At 38.6% G+C, this 24,701-nt stretch overlaps 1 protein-coding gene across 3 annotated transcripts in view; it reads left to right on the forward strand.

Annotated features, from left to right (window-relative positions):
• The first annotated feature begins 234 nt into the window (after window positions 1-234).
• The window catches only part of NR1H4 (nuclear receptor subfamily 1 group H member 4), a 41,615-nt gene continuing 17,148 nt past the window's right edge, over window positions 235-24,701 (forward strand). Inside the window, exons 1-4 of one of the 3 annotated variants that reach the window (XM_009463950.2) lie at window positions 235-307; window positions 6,212-6,351; window positions 16,342-16,704; window positions 22,290-22,430. In XM_009463950.2, coding sequence (XP_009462225.1) covers window positions 6,267-6,351; window positions 16,342-16,704; window positions 22,290-22,430 — 589 coding nt within the window. In that variant the 5' untranslated portion in view covers window positions 235-307; window positions 6,212-6,266. Of the gene's footprint in view, window positions 308-6,211; window positions 6,352-11,775; window positions 11,908-16,341; window positions 16,705-22,289; window positions 22,431-24,701 lie in introns of those variants that run through there. The other 2 variants (XM_087766235.1, XM_087766234.1) reach the window with 2 other exon arrangements.

The raw sequence follows: 24,701 nt of genomic DNA on the forward strand, positions 1-24,701 counted from the left end.
CCAGCCAGAGTATTAATGAGCATCTCAAGTCTCTGTGCTGATGGGCAAGCTGGGATTCACAATGTTTTAATACAGACTGTGTTTGGAGAGTTTCGCAAAGAAAGAATTGTTAATGAGTAATCCTTGTCCATTAGGGCACTGAGCCAATGAGCCCAAGCTTTGATTCATTGTGTTATCACTACAGGCTTCTGCTAAACCTAAAAACCAAAACAAAACAAAAATGTTCCTGTGTGAGAATCGTTAGGATACTGAACTGCACGCAGAACTGTCTTACATCCTGCCATCCGCAGCCTTCCAGAAAAGAACAGTAAGTAATAATTCCTTAAACTGATAGCTCTTGCTGTTGTGTAGTATAAAAGCAATTTTCTCACCTGAATTATTTAGTGGATGTTACTGGATTTTTGACCAGAAAAAAAAAGGATTTTTTAAGCTAGTGTTTTATTGAAGAATAATATAAGGAGAAGGAATTTCACCTATAAAATCGGTGCAACAGCAGGCATTCCCCTTGGGAAAAAATGTTAAGGTCATGAAAAATAATGACAGTGTTGGAATTTGTCTTTAGAAAGCTGGCTTCTGTGTCTGTGTGTCACTGGAAAAGGAAGCATAACTTTGATACTGAGTTTTTCCTGCAGTAACACTATCTAGTTAATTATGTACATCAGCTTTAAAATTGTACTGGTTTGTTAATTTTTTTATCCTTTTAGGAACAGAAAATGTTTTAAATGTGATTAATGGGAGAACAAGGACAATCCAGAATGGAACAGTTATATTTGTTTTATGTAATTTCTTTGTTTGGTGGTTTTGTGTACAGATTCCAGGTGCATCTTCCGAAGTCCAGGACTTTAGCACTTGTTTCACATAACTAGCACAAGCAAAAGGGGGTTTCACATTTCAAGCAATTACTGTTTGAATACATTACCAGTTTTTAAGAAAATGTCAGTTTATTCTGAGTGTTAGCCATTTATCTTCAGAAAACTATAATTGTGGTGGGACACATTTAGCTTTTGTTATTTTTATTGCTAATGCTTGTGTTACAGAAAACCTACAGATGCCAAACTAGATTGGGATCCCACTAGGCTAGATGGGAGTCCAAAAACAGGTTAAGAAAGGAGGGCTTGCAGTTTTACCAGGTGAGACAGAAAAAAGATGCTGGAGAAAGGAAGGCACAGAGAAATGGTGTTCAGCAGGTCACCCCAGGGACAGTCAGAAGTTGGCCCCGATCTTTGAATTTACTTGCCTACCTACAGAAACGCCATTGAGACTTTTGACAGAGTTTTCAGTTCTACTTGTGACTGACTTAAAGGTATATATTTTCCCTTCAGAATAAGCTGTAAGAATATCTTGTATTTTTTCTGTGTCCTGTGTCTCTTTGCTCCTCTGATTTTAAATGTCTCATTAAAAAAAATCTAACCAGTAAATTTAAAACAAAGACAGTAACACCAGTCCTGCCTCTGTCTTCCTAATGTTTTCATGTCTCTTTGATACACTTTAAAACAAACAAGCAAGCAAATAAAAAGGCCTCTCAAATAAGTGAGGCACTGCATTAAATATTCTACAAAAAGGCTATGAGGCCAGATCAAAAGCCTGTGGACTAGATGGGAATCTTCCCCTTGATGTTAACAGTGTTTGGATCAGGCCATAGATTAATGATGTTACTGAAATTTCTCTTTGAGCAATTGGCAGCTGGATGTGTAAAGAATAGGACAATATTAAAGGATGGGAGGAGGGAAATGTACCTCACTAATATTTGAGAAAAATTTTGCCAGTGCTTTGATATATTTTCCTTTACTGAGTAATTGCAATAGATTCAATCATTCTTCTTCTGAAGGTAAAATGCAATTAGACTATCATGGAGATTTCCTGATGATCAAACATATTTTTACTTTACCTGAAAGTATGAGGCTATGATGCTTTTGTCCTGCAGTGAGCCCAGTGGATTTTAACTTTAATTATTTAAGAGGTTTGGTTTTGCTTACACAGAAGCCAGGGGAAACTTTACTTTTGACCATAGTAGAGTCAGAGGTAGTCCACTGCTAAAAGTCCACAATAAATCTGAAACCTACACCCAGACACATGTGCATATGCATAGACATATGTATTTGTATACACCCATGAACTAATATACCATAAGAAAGCTGAATAAACATGCATGCACATGTTTGAAAGAACAAGTCACATATAATATGTATCTCAATTTTCTCAGTTAAACGTAGAATACATAAACATACATTGATTGACTGTTCTGAAGTATGATAAAGCATGCATGTAACAAAATTGTATGTAATTCAGAGCTTTTAATATGCAATTGATGAAAATAACCTCAAGCAATTGGGCATAGATTTTATTTTATACATACAGATCTCTGTTTTTCTTTGCTGTATAATTTTGACCTATGAAAATAATCTAAAAGCTGGTGCAGTAAGTAGTTTTTTAAAAAGTTAATTAAAATACTTCTTTGAAAAAAAAAAAAAAGCAACCACCTTTTTAACTTTTTCCATACCTTTTAGCTTCTCTTGAGGGGCTCTTATTTTGGAGAACAATATTGATTTCCTGTGCACCTATTGCCTTTATTTCAGCTTTTATCTGATCTGATGCATTCTGTTGTTACACCTCAAGATCAGTCAACTTGGCTAAGATATTCCAGATTCATCTTGATAGAAGTAGCTAAAAGATGCACTTTATGTAAGGAAGGAAGCATGAGGTAGAAATACCTATGAATGTTTAGTCTGCCTGCGAATATCAAGAAGCATTCCATTATTATGTGGTTTTGGTGGATAAAGAAATCTGAATTAAGAGAGTGGTTACTGATCCCAGTTCATGCAGATAAACTGATTCTGGAAGCTGAGATGACATAGCTTTATGTCACCAGCCTCTATCTTTGGAAAGAATGCTTCTGCCAAAAGGTTCTGTGCATAGGTGCTGCAGATGGCACCCTTTGTCATCTGGCTATGTTGCTAGCAATTTGGGTGCCTCTGTATGTCTGCTGGGTGGGACCATCCCACTGGCCAGAGCAATGCTTCTGGAGTTGCTCCATGGGAGTTGCAGCCAGAGGGGACCACAGTTGTTTAACTCAGCAACAGCCTAGGAGGATTAGGCTGAGAAGAGGCTAATGACAGGGTGTGTGTTGTGGAACCAGCTCTTTGAAAGTGGAGTCCACCCCTGGGTGTGTGATGCCTTGCGACACCAACTTATGGTGACCTATACTATTTCCCAGAACTGAACAATGTGTGGAATAAGTGGTGCTTAAATGCTCTATATTGTGTACCTGGTGTAGGTCTGAAAGCTGGAAATCAGTAGCTGCTGCTTTTAAATACTGATGAAATTAATTGGATAAATCTAAGATAGGCTAGGTGGCTCACAGCAGGCTGGATTCAGGGGCAAATCAAAGAAAAATGTCAATCAGTATTTAATGAAGAGTTTGGCGTTCAGGCAAATTTACAGTAACAATGCTACATGTAATGGAAAATATATTTCCAGACTTTTTAATGGTGATCATGTCTTGTGCCTTGCAGAAATCCCTAGAAGATAGGATTAATTTCTTCTATGAAATCCAGTAAATGGTCTACATCAGCTGGATATATTAAAGAAAATGAAGTATTAAAAAAAAAAAAGGTGGGAACTGTATAATCATCATGAACATTTGATTCGAACTGAATCCATCCTGATCAAAATTAATGTGGCAGGAGGGGTAGAGTTACAAAATCTGTAACATCCTAGCATACTGAGGGGTTGTGACAAATACATCCTCAAGTTTCTTACTATAAACAAAACAGTATCAATGGCACCAGGTTTTTTTTTGTGTGTATGTAAAGAATAATAGATTCTAAGTCTATCTTCAGGTTAGAGTGATGTTTTCTAATGACATGTTAAAAAATGGAATAGCCTTAAAGGAACAAGAAATAAGTTTATAGACATTTCAAAGAGATTGTAAAAACACAAACACTATATTAGGGTTTAAAAATATAGCTTGCTTGCTTTCTCCTTATTTGCAGCACAGACTAGACAGATGCAGGATATATACGTTAGAAGTTATTGAAGCTGCACATTGCAAGTCTGACTGTATACTGACAGTCTGACAAAATACTTTGGAATGGATGTTGTCTTGGGATTGTGTTTAAAATATCATGATATAACATCCAAAATTCCCTAAGAAGATAAGTTCTAGGCTCTGTATGTACATACAGAAATTCACAATCCCAAAGCTGACATGTTAGCACTTGCAGTTTTAGCTCCTCATATAGGATCTGAGAAGGAAACATGAGAAATACCAGTAGTGATGGAACGTAATCTTCAAGACTGGCTGCAGGGAGAGTTAATCCTGCAAGGGTTGCATGCCTGTGGGCTGTAAGAAAGCTATTGAAGGGCTTGCACATGAGGATAGGGTGGAGATGGCCTCTCTCCTCTAGTCTTCAGCAAGAAAATCCAGAGAAACATTCAGGAGCCATCTGAAGATGCCTCATTTTGATGTTTCTCTTACTGACCATTATAAGGGCCCTAACTGTGCTGCGGTCTTCTCCCATGGCAGAACCCTTGTATCAGGCTGTAAGAGGAACCCCCTACCAAGGGTCTGTCATGGGCAGTTCATGAGAAAACTGTGTTGCAATTCCTGACAGCCTTTTGCAGCCATGTGGACAGCCCCACCTCTTGGGCAGCAGATACCTTCCCCGGCAAATGTGGTGGTGAGGCAGTAAAATAGCTGGAAGTAGACGTGGGCCTACTGGGGTGGCTGGGCTGTTTGCCAACCCCCATCCCAAGACACATGGAGTTTTTTGCTGTTGCAAAACTGTGTTTCTGTGCTAAACTTGGGACTGTGTGTTTACATGTTGTTTGCAGCAAGAAGGCTATCTGGTCTGTGATACAAGTAGCTTTTGACATTTCTGAGTAAACTGTTTAAATTATCCATCGGCAGACATTTAAAATGCATCTGTCTAATTAGAGAGCCTTTGTTTATGTTAAGGAAGAACTTAATGAATCCTTATGGACAAATCTGAGTATAATTACACAGTGTGCTTCCTGCTCTCACAAGCTACTTCCCAGTCTGCTCAGCACTGGGGGCTCCTGCTGCATTCACGTTGTTGTCAGATGACTTCACTTCTGTTTAAGAAACATGCTGAGCCCTCACTGGGAAGTAGACTGGACTATAACTCTCAAACACCTTTGGTGAGAGGAAAAGTAGTCCCAGGGACAGTCCCATAGGAATAACACCGAATAAGGAATTAAGATTATAAAACAAAGCAAAACAGATTTCTGTCAACTTTATGCAGAATCCTCTTGGTGTCTGCATAAACCCTTGAGACATCTCCTTGTTGGAGCTGTATGTTCTCCTGTTGCTGATGGTCCTGCCCAAATGGCACCCTTGAGGTGCCCCATCCCACCCACATGAGCCAGCCCTGGGCAGGGGAGCCTCTTGCATGCCTTCCTCCTGGATGAGGTGCTGCTCTAGCTATAGGCTCTGCTCGAGTAGGAGGCAATGGCAGGTCTCTTGCCTCTTATTAAATAGCCTAGTGGGGGGAGCGGGAAGGAGAAGACCTGGGTACAGTGCCACTGACAACCTCTGGAGATGAAAGCTGCTCTATCTGACCCGCTAGGATAGTATGCTAGTGAGCAGGCACAAGCATCTCCCAGCTGTCCCAAGAGAGAGTTGTATGGCTGCTTGAGACCACAAAGGGAGCAGGTGGGAGAGCTTAGACCAAGGCTTTGCTTTCTGTTTTTGCCATCATTTTTGCTTGTTCAGACAGTAATTACTGAAGGCAAGGTAAAAAGCCAGTCACTGGAAATTAAACTCAGCTTTCCTGGCTTGGACTCTTCTGTCCTAACCATAAACTTGCACTTTTTCAGTAAGTCAAAACAAGGAAATGATGAAAGGGTGATGAAAAAATAATGCAGGCAATGGGTATTCCCTGGAAGTGGGGGCTGGACAGCATGCCCTCAGCAGGTCAGGCCAGTGCTTCAGTCTATGAAGGCTGAGCATAAACTGTCATTAGTTTTAAATGAACAGCAGAAAGATGGCAAATAAAATATACCACAGCAAGGAAAAAAACAAACAAACCAGATGCAGCATTTTATTTAAAGGCTGAATTAGATATTGTAACATCGAGCCAATGTTTGTTACAGTAAATATTGAAACAACCTCCTGAATTGTGCCTTACAATAGGTACACAAAAAATGAGTTATCTCGTTTTAAATATTCTTTTTGCTTTACATCTTTCAGGGTCTCCTTTCAACCTATTTCTTGGTTAAAAAATTCCTCCTGAACTGAAGAACAAATGGGGTCTGAAATGAATTTAATAGGACATCACCAGCTAGCCACTGCTGATGGATTTTCTCTTGCTGAAGGTCCTCATTTGTTTGGTAAGTCACCAAATTAGGTTAAAACAGAAAGCTATCCTTTACTGAGAAACCTAGAAGAAAATGCACAGAGATCTCAAGTCAAGGACATGTGATTGACATGTGCCAGCCTTCTTGAATCTTCAGTACCTATGGAAGGAATAACAAATAATGGGTCTGTGGTGTTAATGTAACCCTGCACAGCAGAGCTTTTAAGGTTGTTTTTATAACACTATTCTAATACCTGAAATCATTCAGCACAGACAGACCTTTGTATGTAGGCTGGATGTGATCTTCATGTGAGTCATTTAAGTCAAGCTGAGCAGATGTGTTTCCAGTTAATTTGTAATAAAATTATACTGCAATGTGTTTGCATTGTCATATTATGCAAATTTATGAAAGTAATTTCACCAAATTAAAACCATTGTCTTATTGAGACCATTAAAAACTTATGCTATTAACTACAATGCACAAGAAAATTTATAATGCAGGCTGGAAAATTCTCCTTGCTACAGTTCCACTGAATTTTTCAAGGCTAAGCATGGGTTTGTTAATTAATGAAGAATTCTTGGTCAATATTTTATAAACATGAGGAAGCTGTCTTCTCTTATATGGACTGCTAAGGAAAAAGAAAAAGAATAATACATTTTTTTAGCCTTTCTTTTGGCAGCAGAGGGGGACCTTCGTTGAGTAACATGATACATTCAGGGCCTCACACACAACACAGACCCCCAACAGAAAGCTGCAACACTTTAGAAGTTTCCAGTCCAAATAAGAATAGAATTCTGTCTTTTTGGATGCTGGAAAAATTGAAAACATTTCGGTTTCATCTATCTGAAAGAAGAACAGTGGCTTGGGCATGGGGAGACTCTAACATGCGGAACCACTCCTGCTGCAGAGCTCTTAGAAGTCAGGAGCATCTCTCCAAATCAGACCACTTCCAGTGTCTGGGCTCCATACAGCTAAATTAAAGCACTGTCACTAATAATAAGCAAAACCCATTGCATTACTGTGTGTTATCGTTTGTTTGTTTTTCCCCTAAATGTGTTGGGTTTTGGTGGGAGAAATGTTTATGCAGTTGTTTAAAAAGTACATGTAAATAGCTAAAACATGTCCTTGCTACCTGTTAATTCCAATGTCAGGCCATGATATACAAAGAGGAGGATGATGTTCAAATCTAGGGTGCCAAATTTTATATCCAGTCATCCCTTTAAATGTACTGCATAACTGAACTACTTCAGATTTTTGTCAAGAAGATTTTCCCCCTGATGTCTACTTTTTCACTAATTATTTCATTATTTTTAGAGAGTAATGATCAGGTAGCTTCAAAATACAAGGAAGCATGTTAATGTAAAATACTTTCCCTCCACACTGAAATCTTATTCAGAAATTGTGAGGTCATCGGAAGAGGGATTGTGTCTCCTGTTACAGGTATTCAGAGCTTAGCACAATGGAGAATTAATTCAAACTGACATTTCTGTAACAGAAAGAAACAATGTATTAAGGGGTTGAATCAGGGGTCCCATTGGGAAGGAGATTTGGCAATCCTGCTGTGTTTCACTTAAGCTGACGTCTGTTTTGTACAGCCACTTGGTCCTGTTTTGTGGGATGTCACTCAAGTCTCAGAAGTGAATTCTTTACAAATTTGGCATCTTTTGCTTTTATAGCTGGGAAAAAAGCATCAGAAATAATATGCAACTGAGTCCACAGAGAACATTGTGAAAATAGGACTCCATCTCTTCAAGATGTTTGTAGGAAATGGTTTTACCTCTCAATTTTATATTTGTAAACTATTTGCATTTTTTTGACATTCAATTTTGGCAGGCAGAGACTTGTGAACCAAGGAAATAGGAAGAAAGCTGTTCTTTTAAATGACCCTTAGAATATACATTTCTCCCAGGACTTCTCACACATTACAGCTCTGATGTAATACAAGTGAGAAACTGCTGGCTTAGAAGCATCAGACTTTATACAAAACAGTCTCCTTTTTCAAAGATGCATACTCACATTCTGTAAGAAACCTTGGAAATATATTATCTTTTCATTATGCTTCACTCAGTCTACGGGAAGAGTGTTCTTAGACCTTCAAAAAAAAAACTAAGTGCATCTCCAAACATTAGCACCAGGTCCAGGTCTCTCAAAAGAAATGTTGTCAATCATGAGTTGCTTGTGCTGTGAGCCTCATCACCATGGTAATTCCAGGGCACTTCTACGTACTCACGCTCAAGATTTCCAGTTGCAGCAGGTTTCATAAGAGCTTAAAGAAAAACAAGGTTTTTTACCTTTCAGTGGTTGGAAATTGTATGTTGCTATTTTAACAGTATATGTCTAAGGTAAATTATCTCTTCGTCTTTGGAGTTAGTGTGTTTTAACTGTAGTTTTTCACTTCTGTAGTTATGAGTCCCTGCAAAAAGGGGCTCAAAATGCAAATAAGGAAGGATCTTTAACCTAGAAGAAGTCAGGGTCCTACCCTTCCAATCTGTTTTCCTGGAAAACTGCTTCTATTTTTCTACCTCACTACTCAGGTGATTTAGAAACATCCTAGATTTCTTTACAGAAAACATTTTTTTTTTTTTAAGTGGCCAAAACCATATAAGTAAAATGCATCCTCATTAGCATCTGCATGCAAGATCAGCTTTTTCTTCCTTGCAGCTCTGGTTTTCCCAGTGAGGGAAAGGGACTCTTGATGACAAGAAATCCCAGAAGTGCATGGGTCTCCACGGGACCTGTCCTGTTAAGATATTTCTCTTCCTCAGTCAAACCCTGTTTTTATTTCATAAGCCCCATTGAATTGAATCGGGCCAGCTGTGTGAAGACTGGTCCTCATATCCTGAACTAAAATAAAGTGACACACCTACTAATCTTCATTTTTGAACCCTGTAATTTAGGACTGAAATCTTGATCTCCTTTAAAACCTTTGGGAGCTTTGTAGTTCATTTTAGAGCCATGAATTTGTCCTGTGGGCACTTCCACCACGACAGACATAAACTGATATGAGCTCCTCCGCTTTGCTCCAAAGTGGCTGGACACAAGCTGTGACCTAGAAGATGCTGAGGTGCATTAGCAGAGCATGTGCTGAAGCTGACAAGCCTTGCTCTAAGGCAATAAGGCAATTCGGCTGGAACAGCAAGACTGTTGCAAAAAGGTATTTGATAACATCTTTCAATTGCCCTTGAAAGTTTTTCATTTTAGGGCCAATACATGTGTTAAATACCCATATCTCCATTCCCTTATTTCTTCCAATGGTTATCACTTGCCCTTTTTTACAAGGGACTGAACTAATTTTCAAACACCAAAAATGTCTCCTTCATATTTTAAATGTGGAGGGTAAGCTTATGTATTTGTATGGCATCTGAAATATATACAGCATTTGACTCAAACTGTCATTTATATGATAAGTAGAAGGCCTTTAAAGTAATAGCCCCATTTTATTTTCTGTGAAAGCACCTTATATAGGAGTTATTAATATGCAGGATTTTAAGTGTGAAACTTCAGTTATCAGAGGTGGAATTATTTCTAAGAATCTGGAAAGATAAGTCAGTACTATTACATGTTTAATTTGAATAAAGACCTATTTTAAGTATTTTTTGATGGCTTGACAATGTTTTCTTGTAATGTGACATCAAAATATAACAAGACAAGAAATGCCACCCTCATTGTACATGTTCCTAGCTGAGAAAAGTTTTTTGGGGTGAATGAGCACCCTTAAAAGCTATATTGAAATGGACAAGGAAGAATAAACAAAAAAGGAAACCTAGACAAAGGGGGAAAGAAAGCAATACATTTAAAGTTGTCTTAATTATTTGACAATGCAGGAACAACAAAATGCTATTGAAAATTGTTGTAGGCATAGAACAGTGTCTAAGATGAGCTTACTCCTTTTAGATAAATTTGGTTTTGTTCTGGTTATGCTTTTTTTTTTTAAAAAAAAAAAAAAAGTAGTAAGATCAAGTGTCCAAACTGATTAAACAGCTTCAAGATCATAAGATATGTTAAGTAACTACTTGTCTTTAGCACCACCTGGCAGGTGATGCAGCATCTGGCTTCATTCCTGCAGAGAAGATAATTAGGCCTGTAACAGACCCCCAAATCAAAAGGAAACAAACCAACACAAATTAGAACAGAAAATTGTGTATGTATAATAATTATGAAGAGAGCCAAACTAAACAATCTGAGGGAAAAAATGTAATGAGAAGGAATGGAGATGAACGGGGCTCTGAGGGTGAAGGTTGCACCACCGAGCAAGGCAAAAACAAAATGCATTTGTGCAATGCTTTCTTTTGTGAATGTGTCAGTCATTTGTGGATCTTAGCCTGGAAAGGAGACTGTTCCGTGAAATAAGGGGAATCTTGCAGTCTGGGGCTTGATTATCTGCCTATTTACTTCAGGTGTGATCCTCAGACATACTTCTGGTCACAAATCTGATGTTGGGTCTTAGTGGGCTCAGCCACAGCACTTAAGAGGCTAAAGACTGAAAGAGGCACAGCACCCTTGACTGTCCATCTTGACACTACTCAACTCTTATCTTGCTCAGGGGCTCTGTTTTGGATTGCTTTAGTAGGTGTCTTTAAGACATGGGCTTGCTCCAGGGACTGTTCCCAAAAAGGCAGCATAGGCAAGACTGCAGTAGGTTTGGCTCCTTTTACCCTACACTGTCCTCTAACACTGTATCAGTGGGGTCTGTACCTTCATACCTTAGCTGCCATCAAACCAAGGTATGCTACACAATCTTCTGACTTCATGCTGCCCCAGTATTGCTGTGGTGGCATCCAACACAGCCCTCACAACGTTACAGGTGCTTTGAACTGAAATGACATGCATTAAACAATACTATCTGAGAGCCACAGGGAAGCTACATGGGCCCAGAAGAGTAAGGTCAGCATCAAAGGCTACATAGTGTAGATGCATCCTGCCCACTCTAGAGAGAGTTAGAGTTATTCCTAAGCTACACAGATGAGAATCAATCCTTGACCTTTGGCCTTGGGGCAAGGACATCTCTCTGGTACTCTTTTTTCTTGTCATACAGATGTGTCTGCTGTGGCCTGAGCACTTTGGCCTTTTTTTGAGAATATAACACTTCTAAGCTTAAAAAACATCTGTTAATCCAGTCAGCTAAAACCTGCTTCTTGTGATATTGAACTGGTTAATTTAATGCACAGAATCACCTGACATTACTATATATTTATTGATACACTTTTTGTTGTAAATAAACTGCAATAGGTGCAAAATTACAATGGCTAGGCTACTTGGAGGCATCCCCTTGAATGGTAACCAAATTTTATCCAGGTAAAGCCACACTGGGAATGGACATTGCTATTGTTTCAGACATTTACAAACAAGTTTCGCTGTAATGAAGTTAATCAGTAAACTATATAACCTCTGGCCTGTGTCACTCCTTTGCTAGTCTTAAAGAAAGTTCTCACAGTAAAGAAGTCAACAGGATACAGACAAAGCAGAATTAAGAAGTTTTATTTATACGTAGTCTTTAGGGGAAAAAAGAAAAAGAGAGGGAAAGGAGGACTGAGTACCTTAAGGAGAGTATTTGTCTTCAAGAAATGGTCAGACCGAAGACAGCCTAAGGTAGGATATTGTCGTGTTCTTGCTTGGACATGTTTGTCATCTGATCTTGTATTCTTCCTTGAAACTTTAGGATGCTAGAAGGTTGTTTAAACCAAATGATCTTTAAAGATCTACAAATAATTTGTTTAGAGTTAAATCAGGATTTCATTAATGGTTATGTTACAATTTCCAAATTACTTAATCCTGAATTTTGTTCTTATATTTTTAAGTTCCTTCATGAATATCCTATGGAGAGACGGAGGTTCATATTTTAAACCTGCTTAGAATTCTTTTCCCTTTAATTAGCTTTATATTAATGGAACAATAACTTTTACATTGAAACGTGATCTCATTGTAATTTCTGTAATATTCTGAAAAAAACGTGTTATTCTTTGATATGCACGTAACCTCAATATAATTCTACAAATTGAAAATACTTTCTTTAATTCCTACAAAGAAAATTGCCTCTCATTCTACAAGCAGTTAAACCTATGTCAAGTATTTTTTCAAGTCTTATGTAAAATATTCTGTGTAAAATTTAAAGGAACAAAAGCAAAACTCTCCAATGGGTTTCAGTTGCAAGTGGTATTGTGGAAAAATATCTGTTAAAATGATGACCATATGGATGTGAAGGTTTCACTTCGATATTGGTAAGCTTTCCAGATTTCTGTAAAATTTGCAAAACATAATCTAGAAGATCTACAGCTATAAGTAACATCACATTTGTGTGTGCTTAAGTAGTCTTTCTTTGAAGATGTAAAAAGTATGTTTCCAAAAGGAAAAACAGATAAACGTTTCAAAATAGTTAAGGCCACACAAACATTAAATATTGATGTATTCCAGTGAGCTTGTTTCTGATTTCACTTTCACTACTTTATACTACTTCAACTCCAGCAATTTCAGTGGGCTGGCTCATGCCTTTCAGTGGCAGGAGACCAGCCTATCTCAGACTTCTACAAATATCTGCATAAAAGCATATGTACATTCCGGTTGGCAAGATAAGATTAGTTTTCTTTTGTGATAAGAAATGATTTGTTCTAGACTCTCATGTACTTTGCAAAGCATAATTCCAAAAAATCAGCGTGGTTTTCAAATATCACACAGAACAGAGCAGTGCACCGTATGTGTCTGAAAGCAGAACCCCTTCAGCTTTTGTAGGAAGCCTCGTGCACGCAGAGGGCTGGGGAACGCAGCTCAGACCACGTTTTCTGGATCAGGTCATAAAAATAATTTGTCCCACTAATTTCAAGGCATCTAGTTTCTATATCAACCTCACCACTTGTTTCAAGTTTTTAAGATTATATTTCTGAGTAAAAGGACATTTCAACAAAAAAACTGATTCATTTTGAAATCATCTTTAGGGAACACCTCCACAGTTTTAAACAATTATTTTTAGGAATTATTTTAGATCACTAATGCTTTGGAGCAGACTATTTCTTGCAATGTTTAATTCTAGACTCATTAACAATTTTGTGGAAAAAAAAAAAAATTGACAACTGTTTTTGATCTGATCTGGATAGAGAATGGTGTCTCACTGAGTCAGCCCAAGTTAGCTGATATCTAAGGATGAAATACAGATACCCACCAAGCCCTTCAAACAGGTCTACCTAAAAAAAAAAAAAAAAAAAGGAAAAAAAAAAAACACCTTTAAGCTCAAGTGGGAAAACCTACATAGTTACAACCTAATTATCTCTAAAAATCAGTCTGGTCTTCATAACTGTAGTATCCGAGCACTTCCCAGAGTTTTAGCTGTAAACTTGTTTTACATAAAACAAGACCATGTTCTCTCAGTCTCTCTCTCGACCCTGCCTGTTCTCCCTCTTCCTTTCCATTGCTCTGAGCATGGACTCAATTCAGCTAAATTGTACAACATGTGCCTGACACAGAAGAAAAAAGAAGGAGATACAGGCTGGTTGGGTTTTTCCCCTGTATTTAACTTTATACATTAAGACTCAGATTTTTTTGTTTCCTCCAGAAGTAGAGTAGAATTAATGATTGTTAAGATCTTTCTAAACATATCTGTAACCTAAATGAATCTACAGTGGTTTAAACACCCAATATTGTCTCAACATGTGCTGCAATTTTTTAGCAGTCCTGAATTTTTTAACAAGCCCTGAGATTATTTTTTTGCTGTGGAAGGAGTGTTGCCTTCTCTTCTTGTTCTTTCAGAGGCCCAAACAGTTCAGGAGGCTGGTATAGAGCTTTTGTGGAATTTCCTGTGGATGGCATAAAATTAAAAATCAAGTTTCTTCCTTCTCATTTTGGGATCGTCCCACTTTCCTTTAGCAAACTCAATCATCTAAGTAATTGCTAACTAGCAAATGACAATTTAGGTCTCCATGGTGAACAGATTCCTTTCCAAAAAGAGACTGAATGATTTGTATAACGATTGTGTATCTCACAATTAACACCAGTTTTTGTATCTGAAGTACCTTGACCAGTCTTAATGAACAGCAGTCTCAACAAATGGCAAATATAATTAAACAAAGACCACCCACTCATTAAACCTATATTGAACAATAAAGGTCAGCATCAAATCATTGCTATCCTTACCCTTACAGGTTTTGTCAGCTCTGCAGCTGGCAGGTATCAGTGACAGTTTGCATTTGAGGCATGAAGCTGTAACGTCACCTCCAGGCTCTTCCATAGAGTCCCCAGATGCCTGTATATTGTCTCAGATCTCTGTATGTCTATGTTCTTTATTTAAAGGGCATAAACTTGTGTTTGGGGAGTGCCTTCTGCTATTCTGCTTCTCCTAGTGTAGTACTCAGGGCCTTGGCTTCTTCTGGAGCAACTAAATGCAACCATAATTAAAGTAATTGTTAATAGTAAATGGCACCATTTTTCTCATTTGGTTTTGTGTCACATTTTTCCAGATATACATCTTGCTGCTTATTCATGAACTGGGACTTCAACATTTGGTATTGGCAAGATGCGCTGTGGACAGTACAGCAATCACATAAATCCAAAACACTTGTATGGCTCCTGCAGCATGGTAAAGTAGTAAAGTAGGAAGGGCAGAAGGCTGCAGAGCAAGAGCATGAGACCCTGAAAGTGAAAAAGTAGGTGAAATGAAAAGGTTAGTTTCTGGCACTAACTGAAGTGAGACAAAGGAGAGGGAAGAAAGATTTTTATTCTTTGTTTTCATTACAGATGTTCGCTCTTCTTAACTGTTAGCATTTCTTCATTGCTTCTCATTCCTCAGAAGTGAAGGAGACTTGCCAGGGAACCGATTTTATGTCAGCAAAAATGTTTTTGGAGTGCTTCTGAAGCACTGTTAAGTAATGGTCACCAATGAACATTAATCTATGATTTCCTTGTAAATACTGCTGTTGACTCCAACAAAAGTGGGACTCAACATCTTCCTGGAAATATGCACTATTTTTCTCAGATTCTCTTCTTGGAACTAATGAAGGAATTGTGTCACTGTTTTCGTGAAACAGCAAGATGTGGCTTTCTCCAACAGAAAATATGAAATAGTTTGCAAATAACTTCTAAATTACTCTTTTCAGCTGGTTGACATGGGCTTGATTTTAATTGCACCATCCAAAGACTGCTAGATGTTGTTGTACTTGTAGTACAGAAAAAAAGAGACTTAAGTTGTTTGCTTTTTTAAACCTGGCAATGGGCAAAGTTAAGGTAGCCTCCAGATACTGTGTCAATCCCAACAGGAAAGGTTGCCATTCCTTGTACCACTGCCAGGTTTGTTGTTGGCTCAGAGGTGCTTCACATGAGAACCACACAACTGCAGTGAGCGTCACAGGCTCGTAGGGGCTGGGGACCAGGCTGCAGAGGCTGGCTGGGTGGCCACTGGAGGCTGGATGGCAAGAAGGCTACATTTCACCACTTATATTAGGGAATATCTTCCCTGCTCCTTCACAGTAACCCCACTTTTCCCTTTCAGGCTCTTCTAAAAGGTGTACTTCATATTCTTAGTCTTCTAGTTAAGCCTCACTCTTGTTGTCTTTCCCTAGTGCAATTTTTCCCTATCATGACATATTCATTCAGCATTAAACAGAAATTAACAGGATGTTTGAGTCTTGATCTAACTTTCACCAATGCCATCAGATTTTTGGCTTTTGTTTGGATTTCTTTTATTCTGCTGTGGGACCTAATTCGGGTTGCTAGCTTCTCTGTGGTGTGGATTGCTCTTTCTTGTAAACTGAACATTTATACAATTAGCTGCATGGTATGTTTAAAGATTTTTTTTATGTACGTGCCAGCGCCAGACATTTCCACCAATAATAAAGGAGAGGCTGAGAATGACTAAGTTACTTTTAAAGTATCTTGCAATGTATTTGTGTAGGACCAGGACCACAGCAAATCTAAGCTCAGATAATGCAATCTTTATGATTATGCCTTGTTTTTGAGATGGATGTCTGGAAGTGGAAGCTTCTCTGACAACTACAGTTTCATAGTAGTAATAGAAATTGTTTTTGCATTATTATTTTCCAGGTGTCCTTTCAGAGCCAATGAGTTCTCCAGTGCAAGAGGTAGATGTGTCACCTTACACACAGTACAACAGTGTGCCATTTCCTCAAGTTCAGCCTCAGATTTCATCGCCGCCTTATTACTCCAACGTAGGCTTCTACCCTCCGCAGCATGAAGAATGGTATTCCCCCGGGATGTACGAGCTCAGGAGAATACCCTCAGAGACCTTTTTCACAAGGGAGACAGAGATAATGGATATCCCTGCAGCCAAAAAGCCTAGACTGGGTCACTCCACAGGAAGAGTGAAAGGAGAAGAGCTCTGTGTGGTCTGTGGTGACAAAGCCTCTGGGTACCACTACAATGCTCTTACTTGTGAAGGATGCAAAGGTAGGATGAAATCAATTACAGAATACAATTCAGCTAATAAGCACAGCAGTTTCTGAATTTTTATTTTTTCTTTCTTGTTAATTTTCTCTGAATCATTAATCATTTTAGAGATTTAAGTTTGTATCTGGTGTAGGCTATACTGTATTTTCCCAAGACAGATTGGCAGTGTCTTCCACCATTGGCCTGTGAATATAGAGCACGGGTGGCCAACCTGGGGCTCTTAAGCCTTCCTTAGCTCTTGGTAAACTGAAGAACAGTTTCCATGTGGGGGCCTGGCAGCCTGGCTCCACTGTCTTGGCAGTTGCTGATGCTGATCTGTGCCTGTGGAAGGAACCAGCCTGTGGAAGGAACCAACCCATGTAGGCCCCTGGGAGTTTAGTGCTAGGCTGCCCTAGAAATCAGCTGTGAACCCAGCCCAAATGCCTCCTGTAGTGCACATTGAAAGGACGTGAAAGCTGTCAGCTCCTACCTGCAGACTGTTCCCACAGAACTTCTTTCCCTCAGCTCCCAAAGGATATGGTGGGTGCCTTCAGGTTTGTGAAAGGAAAGGATTTCTAATTCTAAACTTGCTTCTTAGGGATAGCCCCTATTCCTAGGGAGGGAGCTTCTTCAGGAAACAGGTGGTATCTGTAGGATAAATATCTTGGTTCTTAGGAGAACAGTATTCACAAGTTGGTGTCAGGATAAATGGGATATAGAAAATCATTGGCATTATTAGAAACATGATGGCTAGATATTTTAGCAGAGAGGAACAAAAAAGTTATGCTGATGGAAGAACTATTATACCTAAAGATGGTTACTTTGTCACAGGGCTGAGGTACATTATAGAAAGAAAAATAATGCCCCAGTTTTTCATTCTATTCTGTGAATAAATATTTCATTATTATTTCTGTTCTATGGATAAAGGCTAAAGCATGGACATTACTGAAGCACTAAAATATCTTAATGTGGAGCCCACTGTCACTGAGAGTGGCCTTTGAACTAATTGGGGTGTTTTGCTTTATCTATTACAAATTCATTTCTGAGGGCAAAACAGACCACACTGGTCAACCACTCTAAGCATGAATACAGTCAAGGGTCATATAATTTACCTCAATAATTCCAATAAATAAGAGATTTGTTTCTTTCTGCTGTCTGTGTGAATAGTCTCAAAGTCAAAAAATATGAATTAACTCATATGAATGCTGTCATTATAAACCAGATTAAACTCAATTTTAATGTGAAGATTCAAGTAATTATATATTTACTCTGTTAGTAAGCTATTCCTGCTGTTTATTAACTTCATTATTAAACGTCTTAGTAATTTTTCAAAGACGTACATTTAAAAACTACGGAATTTGTAAAGAATGTTTCTAGGACAGAGATTAAAACCACCAGGTAAATACTCAGACTAAAACCCATGGTGAAAGGAAATATACATTCATCTCTCTACTGATTCAGTTTGAATCACTCTATGTAGCCATAATTTTACTGCTTTATTGGGATAATGTATTTTATGTTTTCACTGTGTTTCATGACTGCAACATCAATTACAAAGAATAGTACTCGTGATCAAACATAGTAAAAGTTGATTTAAAGATAATGCATTCTGTTTCTACAATAAACTTTAGAGGCAATTAAAGTACCAGCTGATTCAGTAAAAAGATGTGCTGAGGATAGTAATTCTGTTTGACAAGGTGAAGAGCACACTATGTTTTCTAGGCCTCTGATCATTCTTGCCTATCTGTGGAATTTTTCACATAGGTATACATCACCCTCAAAGCATGGTGACCAAAACTGGGCTCAGTACTTCTGTTGTGCTCTTATCAATGCAGCAGAAGAACTACCTCACGTATCTCATATCCAAGTATGAGATTAGCACTTCTTTTTGGCGACAGGACTGTTAATTCATGCTCAGTGTGTGTCCAAAGTAATATGCAGATCCCTTTCTGCAGGACTACTGCTCACCTTGCAGCACCCCTGCTCCATTGATGCTGTGGACATTCCTATTCAAAGGGGCATGCTTTGCGCATATTTTCATGGGATTCAATCCGCTGTGATGAATATATTAATTTTTTTTTTTTTTCATTTCTTTCTTGGGTAATGCATTCAGCAACGTCTTCCATTTTTTTGTTTTTCTTTCTTGGGCAGAAGGAACAAAGATTAAGATCTTATTTGTCATCCCTCATGAGAATATTACTCTAAAGATATGGGCAGCAGTATACACTCCTATATATTTTTTAATACATTACCATCCATTAACAAATAAGTATGAATGATTTCATTAATAGTTTATGCAAAAGCAGAATAAACAGAACATTTGCTCTCATACAACATTTGTCTGTGGTACTATAATAAAAAAGAAAAAGCTTCCTTGAGGTTTCTCTCACCTTTAATATATCACTTTAGAAAATGCTGCCTTGATTAACAATAATAGCATCACAGTTGTGGTCCATAAAGGATGAGGCAGTTCACAGGCATTGCTACAGTATAGCGACCAATATGCAATGCTTTAAAGCCTGCTGTTGTAGATGTCATTTCTGAGACAACCTTTGCAGAAAGACATCAAAGATTTTTGGTATAGCCTTCGTCTGTATAGTGATACTGCTTTTTAAGGGCCATTTTCAGGTGTTGCAGAACAAGTGGGACATAGTATCATGCTTGTTCGATAAATAAGTTCTGCTGAGAGAAAAGCTAGTTGTGAATTCCCTCTGCACAGGCTGGCGGTATGAGTTTCTGCAGTCTTCAGACCACTACTGATAATCCTTGATGTCACGTCAAGCCAGACTGAGAATACCTCCTGCAAAGAAGGGTCCCACTTTAATCTTCTCCTCGCGCTAACACCCACCACATGGGCATGGGGAGAACGAACACTGTAGCATGGCTTGACAGAGCAAAGCAGGTGCTTTGCTAGCAATTATGAACTTCAAAAACTTTTAAATTGAAAAACCCAAAGCCGTTGGCCATCAGGATGGCAAACGCAGATATTTACAAAGCTTTAATCTACACTTTTAACAGCTGTCCTCATTCAGCGTTCATAATTTCCATAGAAAAATCAGCATCAGTAGCACTGGATCAGCTCTAGCCATAATTAGTCATATTCATGACCAGCTAAGAGAACAAAGCAAATTCAACATTTCCAGCCAACATGAGCTTTTTGTAATTTGGTAAGATCAGATAAAAGTTAGACTGTGCCAGAACAACCTTCAGCTTTTGGGGCTGCCCCATCACTGGTTTAACAGATAACATTTCTGAATTACCTCTGAATTTTTGTTAAACTCCTCCTGTTATAGAAGGTCACACATAAAATATTTTGGGCAGTTTAAGTTAATTTTGAATTATTAGTGAATAATATATAGAGAAATTCCATTCATATCAAAAAGCTAATTTCAAAATTAATTATGAAGAAGTCTGTTCAAGACGACGATGATTCAAGAGTCACTTCATGATAAAACTAAAGTGAGAGTAGGGTTAAAACTACTTTTTGCCAAAAGATATTTCACTTTTTATTTCACATAATTCATTTTTTAAAAAACTTTGTTTTCAAGAGAAAATATTTGACTGCTTGAATTTTATCAGCTCCTACCTTTTTGCATCCCTAGTTTTGTGTTTGTCTTTCACATTCTTACAAACTTCTAAAAAATTCATTTACTAAAGTTCTTTTTATTTGCTCTTCCATGAAAAAGCAAACACACATTTTGTGGACAGAGTGAGCGATAAAGTCATCAATCACAGTTAGAATGTCATAAATACTTGTGCAGAACTTTTCAACATTTACTACTAATTAATGTCATGAATTACAGGATTTAAATTAAACAAATAAAATTTATAAATTATGTAAAGCAGATGCAGTTGCCTTTAACTGACACTGAGAACCAACAGCTTAAATCCAGGCCTTTTTCTCCCTTCCCTTCCCAGTAAATGGTAATGTATTAAACACCACGTGAATGATGAATAAAAATAATGCCTGGGGCTGCTGGAGGTTCTAAGCAATCTGCATTTCAAAAGAGACTGATGCCAGTCAAGTGTATTTATCTGAAAAGAAGCCAGTAAAACAGACAGCATGGAAGAGATTTCAAGCAGGAAATACAGCAGATTCAGAGAAATGTCAGATTTTTTGTGACCAGATAGTGGAATTGTTTTACTGGTAGCTACACATTGGTGCTTGGAAGAGATTATGCAATTATAAAAACATGGGCCGAAGTTGAGAAATTGTCATCTGACAATGGCAAAATCATCACATCATCTGTTTTCTTGCCTAGATTCAGTGGGATGGTATCTTAGCTCAATGCATTCTGAAAACACACAGATAAATCCTGCAATGGACAACAATTCAGATTCACATCTGAATTTTCCCTATGATTTGAGTATGGGAGACTGGGTCTTATCTGATGCCTCTCTCAGTGCATCAAAGTGCCACACTGGAAAACAATGGTGTTTTTATTGTGCCAGCCAGTGGCAATGAGAAAGCAAAAGGTTTGTGAATAACTCTGGTTAATGTAAATTTACACAGAGCTCTAGTTTGAAGTACACTATAAATCAGTGATACGCCAGCAGAAGCTCCCAAGAGTCTATTTGAGAAACATGCCCTCAGATGGGGAGGAGAACTGAGCTTCCTTCCTATGCTAGAGAGACTTAATTCCCTCTGTAGTTGATGCTAAATAGTCTCTGCCATATGAAGGACAATGTAAAGAGATTGTGATGGCACAGTGAGTCACAGTAAAAATTCAGGAAACATTCAGGTCTTGATTGGCAGCAACGACTCTGTTGATTTGTGATGACTTTTTTATTCAATTACATTTCATATCTTGAGCACTCCTCATTTTGCCTATGGTGCCACTCTCAGAGGTGTGATAGGCAGCGGCCAAACAGGAGACTCAGACAGACTGAGGAAAGGTCCTCTCGATTTCTTGGATCAGTTGCTGTTTGCAGTTACCACCGTGATACTTTGGAGTGAATCCAGTGTGATACCAATAGAACTGCCTGTGCAGGTGAAATTAGGTGACTGCTTAACTCATTAGGTGGCCAATATTTAGTGAATGAGGCTGGAGTATCCTACAAATGGGAGAGGAGGCCACATGTACAATAGGAAGATACGATGCAGCTTCCTTATTAAACTTGGGGGTGGGCAAGCAGTCCAGTACGTGCAGCTTCTGCAGCTCCCAGGAGCTGAGGGAACTGTGATGAGTTACTCAACTCTCTTTCTGTGAATCCTGTACCTCAAGTGACTTAACAGACATATTTTTTCACGGGCTATTTGGATGGTATCAGCCTACAGTTCTAGTGCTGGTGCTCAACCTGCTCCTGGCAGGTTTCAGATATGGGTCTGAATTTTCCCAACATTCACAGTTCCAGGACCTTACTTTGGGCTACTGTCTAATGTTTGGGCACATGATTTATCATGTCGATTTATTAAATTATATTACTTGAATACTATTCTCAGTACAAATATCAAGAATATAGTCATCCAGGCACTGAAAGAAACTCACAGTGCAGCAGAACATGTGTTATTCAGAAAACCCAATGGAGACGGAGGTGCTCCTCAACTTGACTACTTTGCTTCTTTGAGTGTTTTCTTTTATCTATGTCACTGCTGTGTTGTGCAGGGTTCTTCAGAAGAAGCGTCACAAAAAATGCAGTATACAAGTGTAAAAATGGAGGCAACTGCGAGATGGACATGTACATGAGGAGAAAATGCCAGGAGTGCCGCCTAAGGAAATGCAAGCAAATGGGCATGTTGGCTGAATGTATGTATACAGGTATTTGCATCATACAGTCAGAGTGTGCAGAGAATGCATCAAATACTGTATTTGTTTAATTGGGCTGGTTTTAATGATAAAGCTATAAAAGATGTCACCTGGCAGGTGGAAGGCACATTAAAGATGATGCTGTTTCTGTGCATCAAATCCTGTTGAAAAAGGCAAATGCACTTATAAGCAACAGGTTTTAGTTGGTGGTCAGGGACACAAGGGTATAAGAGCTGAGCAAATTGTGAAGGAGGGGCTGTCCTGCACTAGGTGACAGCCATTAGTCTGCTTGAGCAGGAAGAAAAAGCAGTTGGGGGAAGCAAATCTATGGGAGGCTCCCCAGGAGTGAGGCGTTTGCAGTGTTGTGGAAGCCAGAGCAGGAAAGCCCTGGCGCTTCCCTTTGCTACTCTTTTTGGGGCTCTCCCTGTCAAGTTCTTGCTAGCCAAGTCCAAATTTTGGCATTCAAACAATGACATTTTCAAGAAAAGAGGAGGACTGCCGCTAGCAGGAAGTGTCTGTGGACTTGCCAAGTCTGTGTTCCCAGACCTCACCCAGCAATCAGGCAAAGCCTGCTGAGGGCTAGCCCTTTTTTATAGTCTCATTAGCTTTTCTCATGGCGCTTAGATTTTCCTGCTTTGCATATAGGCACATAGGTAGAACCGTCTCCAGAAATTAAGCTGATGGACTTTAATAATGTTTCATATTAAAGCAAATACGCTGTTCAGACTGACAGCTTATAAACTTCATTGAACTTCACATTGGATAACTTAGAACAACAGGGATATTGGAGTGCAACTTTAAACACGTTTAAAACTCCATTTTCAGTAAAATGTTGGCCAATCAATTATTTTTGCAAACTTGCTCCTGTAAACATCTGTCTGTAAACATCTGCTCTTCTGCCTTCCATGAACAGGGCTACAATTTATTTTTCTTGATGGCTCCAATCATTTTAGCATACACGTATGTGTGAAACCAATTGAGGTTCATACAGGAAATTAATCTACTTGGAATTTTTAATATACTTCTATCCCTCAATCTGATCAGAAGATGCTATATTAACTGTTGGTTTTGTGAGAAACAATAAGCTCCATCAATATTTGGAATGCATTGCCAGCATAATGTAATTAATCTTTCATTCTGCAAATTGAACAGGCTACAAAGATCCTGAGATATGACATATTCTCGTGCAGCACGTAAATATATGAGCAGACACCACCACTTGATGACAGCACTCCATGTATCCCTAAGTGCCAGGGGAAAATAACTCCCCTGTGGTGCTGATCCCAGATCCATTGTTCCAAAATTTTAAGGGCTCAAAATAGCCTGAGTGACTCAGTACGACAGAAAAACAACTCATCATCGAAAAAAATAGGTCAGCGTAAATAATACTGACTGGGCCCACATGAAACTTTTAAACTGGCCTATCGTTTTCACAAACTGGCGTATGTGAAATAAAAGCCAGCGAGTGCCGCTGCCATCTGACTCTCTCTCTGCAATGGAAACACTGGGTATCTTGTGTTGCTCATGACTTAACCATAACCATGCTCTAATGCACTGCAATGAGGACGTTTGGCAAGGTCCCATTTAATGGCTTTTAAGTAGGATTGTGCTGTATAATTGCTTTTAGTTCAAGGCAATCCAGGACAGTAAAACACAAAGCTTCTAGTAGTATAGAGCATTTATTTGGAAAAAAAAAGACTAGGAAATAAGAGGTTACCTTGAACTTTGTTTCACTTACTCATTTTGTAGGACTGTAATTGCAAGATCTGTGGATTCTTTTTCCCTCTGAACAAGGATGGGAAGTCTTACAAACATTTATGGCACGGCTACTCAACAATCTTAATCCTGCCCTTTATACATAAATCACAGACAGATCAAAATTACTGACCATGAATTTCAGTCATTTGCTGTGCTTTTGATAGAAACTGAAGTTTCTTGGGTGAAATGTCTACCTACGGAAGACCTAGGTTCTGCCACTCTTCCTGGAAGGTAATACACATTTAATACCCATTGAAACCTAGCTATCTCTGAGGTAAAAAGTAAAGTCCTGTCTTTCACGTGAATTTTCCAGCTAACTTAAATGGAGCCAGAATAAGATGTCAAGGTACTACTCAGTAACAGGAAGCATGAGAAAAATCTGTCTTACTGCTTAAGGCAAATGTAAACCAAATTTTCCCTAGGAAGGTAGTAGACCAGATTCTAAGCTGGTGGAAAACAGTACAAGCCCATTAACACCGCCAAAGGATGCACTGAATAATTTAGAAAAAGAAA

This window comes from Nipponia nippon, unplaced genomic scaffold (genome assembly GCF_047370975.1).
Source record: "Nipponia nippon isolate SJK-2023a ecotype South Korea unplaced genomic scaffold, ASM4737097v1 scaffold_3, whole genome shotgun sequence".
Taxonomy (NCBI): domain Eukaryota; kingdom Metazoa; phylum Chordata; class Aves; order Pelecaniformes; family Threskiornithidae; genus Nipponia; species Nipponia nippon.